This window comes from Lepidochelys kempii, chromosome 24 (genome assembly GCF_965140265.1).
Source record: "Lepidochelys kempii isolate rLepKem1 chromosome 24, rLepKem1.hap2, whole genome shotgun sequence".
Lineage (NCBI taxonomy): Eukaryota > Metazoa > Chordata > Testudines > Cheloniidae > Lepidochelys > Lepidochelys kempii.
In genome coordinates, this window is record NC_133279.1 from 13,477,664 (window position 1) to 13,490,264 (window position 12,601).

General features: G+C 50.5%; 1 protein-coding gene across 1 annotated transcript in view; it reads right to left on the reverse strand.

The window, feature by feature from the left end:
• The window catches only part of LOC140902932 (IgGFc-binding protein-like), a 61,042-nt gene that overhangs the window by 25,270 nt on the left and 23,171 nt on the right, over window positions 1-12,601 (reverse strand). Inside the window, exons 9-16 of the mRNA XM_073323514.1 lie at window positions 11,491-12,064; window positions 11,040-11,233; window positions 9,216-9,357; window positions 8,172-8,512; window positions 5,945-6,518; window positions 2,874-3,451; window positions 1,835-2,405; window positions 576-1,171 (exon numbers count right to left, since the gene is read on the reverse strand). Of these exons, the coding sequence (XP_073179615.1) occupies window positions 576-1,171; window positions 1,835-2,405; window positions 2,874-3,451; window positions 5,945-6,518; window positions 8,172-8,512; window positions 9,216-9,357; window positions 11,040-11,233; window positions 11,491-12,064 (3,570 nt within the window). The remainder of the gene's footprint in view (window positions 1-575; window positions 1,172-1,834; window positions 2,406-2,873; window positions 3,452-5,944; window positions 6,519-8,171; window positions 8,513-9,215; window positions 9,358-11,039; window positions 11,234-11,490; window positions 12,065-12,601) is intronic.

Genomic DNA, 12,601 nt, shown 5'->3' on the forward strand with positions numbered 1-12,601 from the left:
AAAGAGTTGGTTAAGTTACTTAGTGTGTTGCTGGAAAGTGCTGAAATACTACATGGATGTGCATGTTATAAGAATTAGTAAGTGGGTGGCTTGTCCTTTAAGGCCAGTGGGCCAGCCAACCCTGATTACTAAGGAGGCACACCTGAGGAGCACGAATCACCTGATTCCCCTACAAGAGCAGCAGGAGGAAGATGGGAGGCTGGCCCTGCAGAGAGAGTTCTCAGGGAGAACAGAAAAGAATCAAGAGGCTGATGGGAGCAAATAGACTCCAGCAGGGAAACTTGAAATTTGGGGAGCACAAATATAGACAGGAAAGTGACCTGGTATGGAGAAAAATGGATGGACTTGAAAACTTTATTTGGCATGTTTGCTAATTTAATAATCCAGACCTTAAGGAGGGTGGTTGTTATTCAGCTTGTCTTCTGAGCTATTGAGGAGCCCAAGAGGGGAAGCTGAGGCAGACTACCTGCAGTGCAACCTTTGCCATGAGGGGGCCTTAGAGAGATGGCCAAACTGCAAACAAACCTGTGTAGAATAGAATAAAATTTGTGTCCATGAGAATGTGGAGGACTTACCATGATGAGCCCTTGTTTGTTCTGCAGCAGGGTGAGTGTGATCCCATACACCTGAATGGATAACAGCTTGGCCACAGACATGTTCCTTGTTCCCCAATCTTCTTTCTCTACGCTGATAGAGAATGGTGTAAGATGACTGGCATCGGTGCAGGTCTCGGCCAGGATGTAGGTGCAGGTGCCTTGGAAGTCAAAGGGGACCCCGTCGAAAGAGAGGTAGTGGGGATGGCCAGAGGCAGAACAGGTCGCAGATCCAAATGGGTGGCATTTCTGGACACCGTCCACCACCCTGCATTGCTCACCAGCGCCGCAGGAGAAAGCCTTACACACGACCTCCCCACCAGCCTGACACACGCACTGCTCCTCGCATGAACCGCTCGGGTGGAAGGTCTCCCCGGCCTGGTGGTAAAGTCCCCAGTGGAGGCATCCGCACTGGGAAAAGGGGACGCAGCTGTCGCCACTGAGAACAAAGCCCTCGTCACACACGCAGCCTTCCTTACACTGGGTCGTGCATTGCACCGGGGCATAGAGGTTGCTGCATGTCAGATCGCAGCTGCTGCTGCAGAATTCGTAGTGACTGTTCGGGGGACAGGACGGAGCTGTAATTAGAACAAAGAGTTAGCTCACATCGCGCCTTGGCAATGTTTAAAAAGGAACTGTTACTAAAAGATGCAATTTCATTCCAGCGCCTAATTTTCTATTTCCTTGGTTTGGCTAATTAACAAAAGGCAGCATCTGCACTGGGGTCCCAGGTCTGATGAACTGGTTGCCTCACAGAGGCCAGGAGGTGGGATACAGACAATCTCCCTCCTACGATGAGGCTTCTAATTCGGTTTATTGTTTCATGGTCTCACTGCTAGCTTTTTGATTTGAATCCGGGTCAGTAGCGGTTAAAATTCATCCCCAGCTGACGGCTTGTGTGGGATGAGTCGATGGGTTCCCAGCCCCGTTCCTAATGGACAAACATCCCAGTTAGTAGCCACCCTGAGTCCCAGCTCTGACTATGCCCCAGTCTCAGAAGGGAAGGCAAGGACTGGATTGGCCATGGAGAGCACACTACATTCCTAGCAGTGTTTCCCTAGTGCTGTGGGTTCAGCACTCGTAGTGGCCTTGGCAGCTGCACCCTGGGCTCGGGTGCAGCTGCCTGCTGAGAGAGACCATTGTCTGTAAAAATGTTCTGCAGTGTTTAGATCCACATCTACCAGCCGACAAGAATTAACGATCCCCCAAGGGGCAGGCAGCGGTGAACACGGGCGACTCACAGCAGAATTTCGTCGTCCTCCAGGGACGCACCATAGCTCCAGCTTCCTGACATGCCTCGGAATAGCCAGCAACGGCCTGGCAGACGTTACTCTCCCGCCCACTGAGGACGCAATAGCCGTACACGCAGTCTACAAAGTATCCATGGGGCTCCACTTTGCTGTGACATCCTCTGAAAGGGCCACTCTTGTCTAGGATGATCCCACACTGCCCTCTGTTACCTCGTTGTTGTTTTTCAATAGCCTCTACACTTGCACATGGGGGTATCGTTACTGCAGAGCATCCTGGGAGGTCGCCCACCTTCCAGCTCTGGCCAAAGCTGATGGGGTTTGGTGCCATTGTGCCATCCCTCATAAGCATGTCGTCCTCCCTGTCCCTGTTGAAGTTGCCACACAGACCACACACAGCTCCCGTGTAGGTGACTGGCAGAGTGATCGTGGTACGTCCTGACCACCCAGCATAGGTAGCGGTGAGACCAAAGTCTGTCTGGATCACTGTGGCCCAGCCCTTTCTATACATAGTGATTTTCTTATCATCGAGGTTGAAGGGAAGAGTAATCAGGAAACTGTCCACCTATAAAAGCAAGACATATGGGATATGAAACATTGCTCGCTCATGGTGGAACCTCTGGCTCCAGCACAGAGCTCTGGCCCATCTACTGCTGCTGAAATCTTCATCCAGGTTGACCTGCTCCCTCCTCTACAGCCTGCCTGAATCCCTGCTCTCCAGACTAGAAAGGATCCTCCAACCAGACTTTCCTTTTCTCTGGCATTGGCTATTGCTGTTCCCTCCTCTGTGAGTCCCACCTCTCCAAGTTCCCACATATGCTGGGTGCTATTGACACCTTCTCACACAGATGAAGTGTAACCACATCACCCCAACCCTCTAGCTTCTCCACTGGCTGCCCATTCACATCAGAATCCAGTTAATATTTGACCTGTTTTTTAAGATCCTTCTATGCTTTTTCTGCAACCGACTTCTGATCACAAAGGTGACTTTCCAGAAATGTTTTAGAGACTAGATGTGATTTCTGAAACTCACCATGATTCTCCCAGGGAATTGATTGCTGACCCTGATGTCGGTCTCATAGACCTTGATCTGCACAGGAGCAGTATTGCTTTCCTGGAAGTAGACTTCAAAGTCCACCAGTCCCTCTGCCTTCTTGCACAGGGCCGTGAGCTGGTAGCGGCAGGTGCCTTGGAAGTCGTATCTCTGTCCATCAAAGGTGGTGTAGTGCAGATTCCTTGTCACAGAGCAGGTGGCATAGCTGGAGGGGTAACAGCCCCGTACGCCGTTCACTAGCCCGCACCTCTCCGAGTGTTTGCACGTAGCGGCCGCGCATTCGACCTGTCCAGTGGCTGCATCGCACATGCACCGTGTCCCACATACCTCATCGACCCAGAAGCTCTTGTTGGGGGCATAGGGACGCCCCTCGAACTGGCACCCACAGCCGCCCTTGGGGATGCATTTGCCCTGGCTCAGCACAAAACCGTCCTTGCACTGGCAGCTTTCCACGCAGGGGTCTTGGCAGCTGCTGGGGGCTGACTGGTCCACACACGTGGCTGGGCAGGCTGTTCCACAGAGCTGGTACTGGCTGTTCTCCAGGGGGCACTCCATGGCTGGGGAGTGAAGGACCCACAGATTTAGCAGCAAACCCTCTCCACACAAAAGCAATATTTAAAATAGACTGAAAGCGACGTATCTTGTGGGGCTCAGAGAGCCCTCAAATCCCAGTGACCTCAACATTGGCTGAGGGTGCTCAGTATGTTGTAGAAGGTGCTTCGCCCCTTACAGGATCAGGCCCATAGTAGGAAGAGTCACTTAAAAACTGGCATCATTTCACCTCAACCATCCATGTGTTATCAGTCGACGTTAGATACTCAAAGTGACAGGCTGTGATGAAGGGGGGATTGTGTGTACTATTTTTATAATCTCTATGTGTGCCTCGGTTTTCCCATATGCCTTCTTTGTTCCCCAGTGTGTCCAAAATGACTGTTTGCTCCCAGGGCACGCTAAGGCCATGTCTACACGAGCACTTATGTCAGCAAAACTTTTGTCACTCAGGGGTGTGAAAAACAACACCCCCGCCAAGCAACACAAGTTTTGCTGGCATAAGCACTTGTGTGCAGAGCGCTATGTTGGCGGGTGATGCTCTCCTGCCAGCAAAGCTCCCGCCACTCATTGAGCTGGGTTTATTACGTTGCTGGGAGAGCTCTCCCGTCAGCACAACGCAGCTGCACGAGCGATCTCACAGCGGCACCGGGGTATCGGTGCAGCTGTGCTGCTCTAAGCTTGCTAGTGTAGACGTGTAAGAAACATCGGTACGAATGTCGCTGAGCTGTCTCAGCTGGATGGGTCATTAAAAAGGACTGGCTGAGAGGGACCCCATATCAGTGGAGAATCCAGAAGATAATGGCAAATGCAGTCACAAGGACATTGACACCTAGCAATAAATGACTCCGAGGTGGATGGATTTCCCTGCCTCTCAGCAGGGAGGTGGAGCAAAAATCCCCCAGCTCGAGAAGAAAGGACTGGGAAATGTGATGTGGGGAAATAAGGGTTGGCTGCTGGCAGGAGTTGGGGCTCTCACCTGGAGTCTGACCAAAGAGCTCAGATGGAGACCTGGTCTACACTACCGAGTTAGATGGATGTAGGGCAGCTTATGTCAACCTAATTCTGTTGGAGTCTGCACTAAAATGGAGCTCCCACCTCTGTAACTCGCCTACTACACTGACTTAATAACTCCACCTCCGCAAAAGGCATAGCGCATAGTGCTTCGGTCGATTTAGTTAGGTTGATGTAGATGTAGACAGTGCAGTGATTACGTCGACTTTCAGAAGCCATCCCACAATGCCCCACACGGACAGTTAAATTGCTGCAAGCGCTCCTGATGAGGACGTGCACTGCCGACACAAGGAGCAGAGTGCGGACACGTAAAACCGATTCAGGTACTGCTGTGGCTGTACATCACATAACTTAGGGCAAATCTACACACAAAACTACACAGGCACCTGAGCAATACCATGGACAGACAAGTACTGTAGGTACAATAGAATCCAGGAGCTCTGCTTTCCCAATCACTGCTCAATCCCAAATCACTTGATCACACTCCCTCCCAAATAGGGTTTCCGGGTGCCTGGTTTTCGACCAGAACACCCAGTCGAAAAGGGACCCTGGTGTCTCCAGTCAAAACCACTGACCGACCCGTTAAAACTCCGATTGCTGGCACAGTGGGACTGGCAGGCTCTCTACCCGGCTCCATGCGGATCCTGGGAAGGAGCTGTCCCTCTGGCTCAGGGGCGGCCACGGGGGCTCCATGTAATGCCCCCACCCTGAGTGCCGGCTCCATAGCTCCCACTGGCCAGGAATGGCAAATGGGAGCTATGGGGGCAGCACCTGGGGACAGGAGCAGCGCGCAGAGCTGGCCGCCTCCGAGCAGGAGGGACATGTCGCTGCTTTCCAGGAGCCATATGGAGCCAGGTAGAGAGCCTGCCAGCCCCACTGTGCCACCAATCAGAATTTTAACAGTTTGGTCAGTGGTGCTGACCAGAGCTGCCAGGGTCCCTTTTCGATTCAAGTAGCTGCCTGAGGTAAGCACCACCCAGAGCCTGCACCCTGCATCCCGTCCCGTGCCACAACCCCATGCCCCAGCCCTGAGCCCCCTCCCTCACCCAAACTCCCTCCCAGAACCTGCACCCTGCACTCCATCCCACACCCACACTCCCTGCTCCAGCCCAGAGCCCCCTCCTGCACCCCAACCCCCTGCCCCAGCCCAGAGCCCCCTCCTGCACCCAGAAAACTTAATTTCTGGCCCCACCTGGAGCCCTTACCCCCTCCTGCACTCCAAACCCCTGCCCCAGGCTGGTGAAAATGAGTGAGTGAGCAAGGGTTGGGGAGAGCGAGTGACATTGGTGGGGGGAATGGAGTGAGCAGAGGGTGGGGCCTCGAAGAAGGGGTAGGGCAGGAGGCGGGTCAAGGGTGTTCAGTTTTCTGTGATTAGAAAGTTGGCAATCTTACTCCCAACACCAGGGCTAGAACTCAAGAGTGCTGAGCCCCAGGATCCCCGGTCTAACCAACAGACCATAGACCTTGGCATACCAATCTGTACTCACGGCATCTGGCCAGCTGCCTCCATTCCCCAATCCTGACCCCCTCCAGCTGACAGGCATCCGCGTAGGCCTTCAAGGCCTCACACAGGGCCTTCCTGTAGCCGTCACTGTGGCACAGATCGTACATGCAGTTGTCCAAGTAGACTGTAGGATCCACCTTGGTGTGGCACTGGCTGAAGGGCCCATCTGAGACCTTGGTTATCAGGCCACACGAGGCCTCTTCCTTGTACTTTCTGACTATGCTGGCGGCACAGGGCCTGCAACCTCCAATGCAATCGTGCCAGCAAAACTGATCCTCATCTTCCACCGCCCAGCTTTTCCCCAGGGCGGCGACACTGCGAGCCAGGTCCCCATCCGGGGTCTGGAAGTCATCGGAGGAGTCCCCATTATAGTTGCCACACAGGCCGCACAGGCTGTCGGAGAAGTCATTAGGGACGGTGACCCTCAGGTGGTTGTTCCAGTCATAGGACACTTTGAGGTTGAAGTCGGTGCGGAGGACGAGGGAGGTGCCGCTCTGATAGAGCCGAAGGGTCCCATTGTTCAGGGAGATGGGTAAGTGGGCCCTGGTGTTATTCACCTTCCCAGTGAGAAAGAAAGGGCAAAGGTCAGAATCGAGTGCACAGGGTCTTTCATTTACAAAGTGACCTCTTCTCAGACACAGTTTTTCACTAGTATTCGCCTATTCTTCAAAATCCAAACATTTTCAGGAGATAGTTCCTTTTCAATGACTTTTTAATGGAAACCAAACAGATTTCAAAGACTGACCTGGAGCCAGGACTCCATTCCCCTTCCCAGAAAATTTAGTAATTTTTGGTTTTCATTCCATATTGGAATGAAGCTAATTTCCAAATGACTGAAATCCTCTCCCAAATGGCATTAACTTTTTCCAGCCACCTCTATCTAGTATGATGCTATAATTTGGTTCAGATTTGGGTCCAGATTCATCTGATGAAGTGAGCTGTAGCTCACGAAAGCTTATGCTCAAATAAATTGGTTAGTCTCTAAGGTGCCACAAGTACTCCTTTTCTTTTTGCGAATACAGACTAACATGGCTGTTACTCTGAAAATTGAAAATTATGAGTTGGTTCCATTACTATTGATTGGAATTTTTCCAAAGAATTCCTATATTGGACCTGTGATTTCAGTATAGCCCATTGTAGATGAAAGGGCTGGCAATAAGAATTGCTAGCAGCTGCTGTAAATGACAGGGACTGCATTGGTTAGAGCTGTTAAGGAGCGGCTCTACTGAAAGAGGGGGCTGCGTTGGTGACAGCTGTTAGCAGCATCACCTGGGGGACGAGAGGTCTCTAGGAGCTGACTACAATGTTCCGGGGCTCCTGAGGTACCTCAGGTTGGAGATGGCTCTGTAGTTCAAAGGCCCTGAGCTGCCGAGATGTGCCTCAGAGTTTCCCCATAGCTTAGAGTTCAGGCATGTCCTCCTGGATCCAATAGTGGGGATTCTCCTCAGGTGGGCTCTAGAGGAATCCCTATTACATTAGAAACTGCTGGGGAATTTGTGGAAGGATGGACTCAGTGGAGCTGGGATTTGCCCTGTTCCTGCATGACATGCTGTGGGATATGTAATGACCAAATGTTCACATCTACACTTTATCTGGTGTGTAGATCCTATGTGCTTGTGACAGAGCTGACAGCTCCTTATACTGAGCCACCAAACCTGCTCCCCTCAGCACAGCATCCTCTAGCGCCAGATTGGGATCAGTGCGAAGTGTGACTCTTGACGGGACAGCACCCCCGACTGACCCCCCCACACACCACCCCCTGCCACACAGCATCTGCTAGTGCCATGATGGGCATTGGGGTCAGCACTAACTGCAAGGGGAGAGTGCTCTGTACTTGGTACCCAGACCGCTCCCTACCACAGAACTCTCACCAGTGTCCTGCTGGGCATTGGGCTTAATATTAACTCGGGAGAAAGGTCCTGCTACTGAGACACCTACACATCTAAATAGTACAGCGCCCCCTATTAAAGTGCTGGTATGTGGGTGACAGCACAGATACAGTGGCAGAGCTCCTACTAAATCAATAATAATACCCACTGCAACACCTTGGGGTATTTTTTTCAAGGTAGCCTATCTATGTACTGACCACACCAGATTTTGTCTAGCTTGCAATTCTACGTGGAGGTCGGGAGTGCAGTTTCCTGCCCTCTATTTAGTAAAGCCTACAGGGTGAGCATAGGAGCAAGGTGACGTGTGTGCCAAGCACTCACCCACACAAAGCCGACCTCAGCCCTGGCTGCTGTGACAGTGACTCCATCCACCTGGACAGTCACCGACCCAATGTAGAAAACCTGTGTGTTCCCACTGTTCTCGCTCTTGGCCAAGACGTGGAAGGAGGACAGGACGGAGTCATCCCTGCAGGTCTTAGCCACCATGTAGTTGCAGGTGCCATGGAAATCATACGCCCGTCCATCGAAGGTGTGGTAATGAAAGTGTCCTCCGGCCCAGCATGTGCCCCGAGAGACTGGCACACACTCTGGCTGCCCATTTATCATCTTGCAAATAGTTCCTTCTCTGCAGCGGATCACACTGCAGGATGGCTTTGGAATATCTAGTGGGGAAAGACAATTGAAACACAAGAAACACCAGACTAACCACTTATATATGAAAGCAGAGAGGGGGCTTTAGATGAAATTTAGTGTTCCTGGAATCCTACTTCTTAATATAGCTTGTTTGTGAAATGAACCGAATGATTGATTGGTCTATCTATCTTTCTATCTATTTACTCCCATGCACCCTTCACAAATCTCTCAGAAGTCCCCTGCTGGGGATATCCCTGTGTGGGTGTGACCTTTCCTGGTGTAGAGCCAGCAAAGTGGTCTCCTGTGTCTCCCTCCCTGCAATGCCCAGCAGAGGTGGTGCAATTCAGAGGGGCTTGTTGTAGGCAGCACTGAGCAAGCAAAGGAGAGTGCTTGGGATGTGGTGGGCTCTGACAGTGCCCAGCTGACTGATGGTCCTTTGGTGCTATAGGCAATAGGCTCCATTCTGAGCAGCCCCCAGGTTTTAATCAGCTCCCTGACAGTTGCCCACCCTATTGCTGCTGTGTATGCCAGAAGCAGGACACAGCAGAAACTCTGACCCCACAAGGCTTTTCATCTTTCAAGTCGAAATTGTGTAATATTATGGCTCAGGGTTCATTGTTAAATAAAGGGGAAGAGAAAGTGAAAAGGGTGAGAAGACATAATCACAACTACTTTACTCACTGCTTGTGCAATCACCCCTCAGGCATGTTGTAATCAGTGACTGTCCTTTACCTTGGCTGATGCAGTCCATGACGCCGCCTCTGATCTGGCAGGTTTTTCCTATGGAGCAGCTATGGGCTTCGCAGGTCACCCCTCGGGTGGGAATGCAGGTGCAGCTTTGCTGGCAGTCGTTCATCAGGACCATCTCACTGGGCTAAGGGGATGTTTGGAAAAAGGGAAATATTGCAATGGAACTGAAAACAACTATTTATAATATTTCTGGCAGTGCTAAACCTAGAGCTGTGTGATGAGGTGTGTGAATGTGCATATTGTGTCATAACATTATTTCTCTGTCTAAAGGCTGTCTGATAGCTTTCTTTGACAGGATAACAAGCCTTGTGGATAGCCGGGAAGCAGCAGATGTGGTATATCTTGACTTTAGTAAGGCTTTTGATACTGTCTAGCATGACCTTCTCATAGACAAACTAGGGAAACACAACCTAGATGGAGCTACGATAAGGAGGGTGCATTACTGGTCGGAAAACCATTCCCAGAGTGTAATTATCAATGGTTCACAGTCATGCTGGAAGGGCATAACGAGTGGGGTCCCACAGGGATCAGTTCTGGGTCCAGTTCTGTTCAATATCTTCATCAGTGATTTAGATAATGGCATAGAGAGTACACTTATAAAGTTTACGGACAATACCAGGCTGGGAGGGGTTGAAAATGCTTTGGAGGATAGGATTATAATTCAAAATGATCTGGACAAACTGGAGAAATGGTATGAGGTAAATAGGATGAAATTCAATAAGGACAACTGCAAACTACTCCACTTAGGAAGGAACAATCAACTGCACACATACAAAATGGGAAATGACTGCCTAAGAAGGAGTACTATGGAAAGGGATCTAGGGGTCATAGTGGACCAAAAGCTAAATATGAGTCAACAGTGTAACACTGTAGCAAAATGAGCTAACACCATTCTGGGATGCATTAGCAGGAGTGTTGTAAGTAAGACACAAGAAGTAATTCTTCCACTCTACTTCATGCTCATTAGGCCTCAACTGGAGTATTGTGTCCAGTTCTGGGCATCACATTTCAGGAAGGATGTGGACAAATTGGAAAAAGCCTAGAGAAGAGCAACAAAAATTATTAAATGTCTACAAAACATGACCTACGAGGGAAGATTGAAAAAACTGGGTTTGTTTAGTCTGGAAAAGAGACAACTGAGAGGAGACAAGATAACAGTTTTCAAGTACATAAAAGGTTGTTACAAGGAGGAGGGAGAAAAATTGTTCTTCTTAACCTCTGAGGATAGGACAAGAAGCAATGGGTGTAAATTGCAGCCAGGGAGGTTTAGGTTGGATATTAAGAAAAACTTCCTAACTGTCAGGGTGGTTAAGCGTTGGAATAAATTGCCTAGGGAGATTGTGGAATCTCCATTACTGGAGATTTTTAAGAACAGGTTAGACAAACCCCTGTCAGGGATGGCCTAGATAATACTTAGTCCTTCCATAAGTGCAAGGGATGGGACTAGATGACCTCTCGAGGTCCCTTCTAGCCCTATGATTCTATTATTCTAATGAGTTAAGTGCTGGTCTGAGGGCCACAAACAAAGTCTAGGTTCTATCCTGCCATTTGCTCCTGGCTCACTATGTGGCCATGGGCAAGTGATTGCCCCTCGCTGTACCTCAGTTGCTCCATAACAAGCAAAATGTGTTTAATCTTCTTGCCTTTTTTAGAACTTTGGGCATTGAGTACTAGCAGAGCTGGGATGCGAGGTTGGATGGGCCAGTGCTCTGATCCATTATAGAAAACCTTATCCCTGACTAGTGTAGGATTTAAGATGTGTATAAAGCAAAAATTAAATCAGACCCAGACCACTTGAGGCTGTACCTTGTAGTATCTCCCCTGTTCGAAGCATCCACAGCGCTCCTGAGTCACACAGCCCTGGCCGTCAAAGAAGAAGCCATCGTCACATTGGCAGCCTTCGGCACAGGTTTCCGGGCAGTCTATGATGTTTCCAGCGCAGGTGACAGTGCAGAGGTCAGCACAGACCTCATAGTGGCTGTTGGCAGGGCAGCTCACAGCTTAAATGGAGAGAAGAATAATTATTGGCTGGACAGATCTCATACCACAGGCTAGAGGGAGGAGACATAAAGGAGAGGAGAACAGCACAGGAAGGAGAGGACAAGGACACCTGAGGTTGTTGGTTCACACTGAAAGAGTCTATGAAGAATCCCAGAAGTCTGGAATTTTGTTCCCATAAATGCTGTCTCCCTCTCCCCTTTTGTCCCGCACCCAGCGCACCTTGGCTACCTGAGCTCCATCAGTATCATGGACTTACAGCAGAAGGAGGTGCTCCTCCAGGGCGGGATGGTGACCTTAGCCTCTTGACAGGCTGTCACGTAGCTGTGGATGCTCTGGCACAGGACCTGGGAGTCCCCGTTTCCCAGGCACACATCATACAGGCAGTTGCTCAGATACACACTGGGGCTGACCGTGCTGTGGCAGGCAGTGAAGGGGCTGTCAGGGGCTGTGAGCAACCCGCAGTAGTGGCGCTGTTTGAAGACGTCCTTCTTCCTCTCCTCACAAACTGGACAGCTGTTCCCAGCACATCTGTCTGCACATGATGCTCCTGGGACCTGGACTTCCCAAGCAGAGCCAAATGCTGCAACATCAGAGGCTGTCCTGCCATTGGGGAGCAGGAACTTGCTGTCCTGCCTTCCACTGTAGTTCCCGCACAGGCCACATGTGTGGCCCTGGTATCGCTGTGGAACGGTGACTCTGGCCTGGTAAACCAGGTCGTAACTCACAATGAGGCCAAAGTCAGTTTGCACCAGGATGTTTGTACCATGCTGATATGCTTGGAGCCGCCTGTTGGCCATGATCACCGGGAGGTTGTGGAACACCCCATCCACCTGTCCAAGACAGAGCATTCACCTGTGAGAAGGGGGAGTGGATGCTGGGCAGGGGCGGGGACAACCCGTTTTCAGATTCTGCTCTCGCTCACACCATGGAGTAAACCCAGAATGACCCATGACTCCAGATTTCACTTTGGAATGACTTATCCTTATCTTCCAAGCTCTTGACATTACCCTGGCCTACATCTCTTCTCTCACCTCCCTATCCACCCACCTGCCTCCCTCCTGATCCTCTCTCTTTTCCATCCCTATCTCCTCCACCCGTGTTTGGTCCACACCTCCTTATCATGACAACTCCTGCACTCAAAATAGTTTCTCGCTTCTTTTCCATCTCCCCCTCTCTCCTAAACGCCACTTTTCTCATGAATCCTTCTCCATTCACCATTTCCCTCCCTCTCCTGTCTGAACCAATTTCCTATATGTCAAATTCTATTTGTTCCAAGGTAAACCACAGGCCTCTCAGGGGAATTGATCTTGAGACAGATTCTTCAACAGAGAGGCCAATGGAGTTCCCATAGGGAGGAATTTCATCCC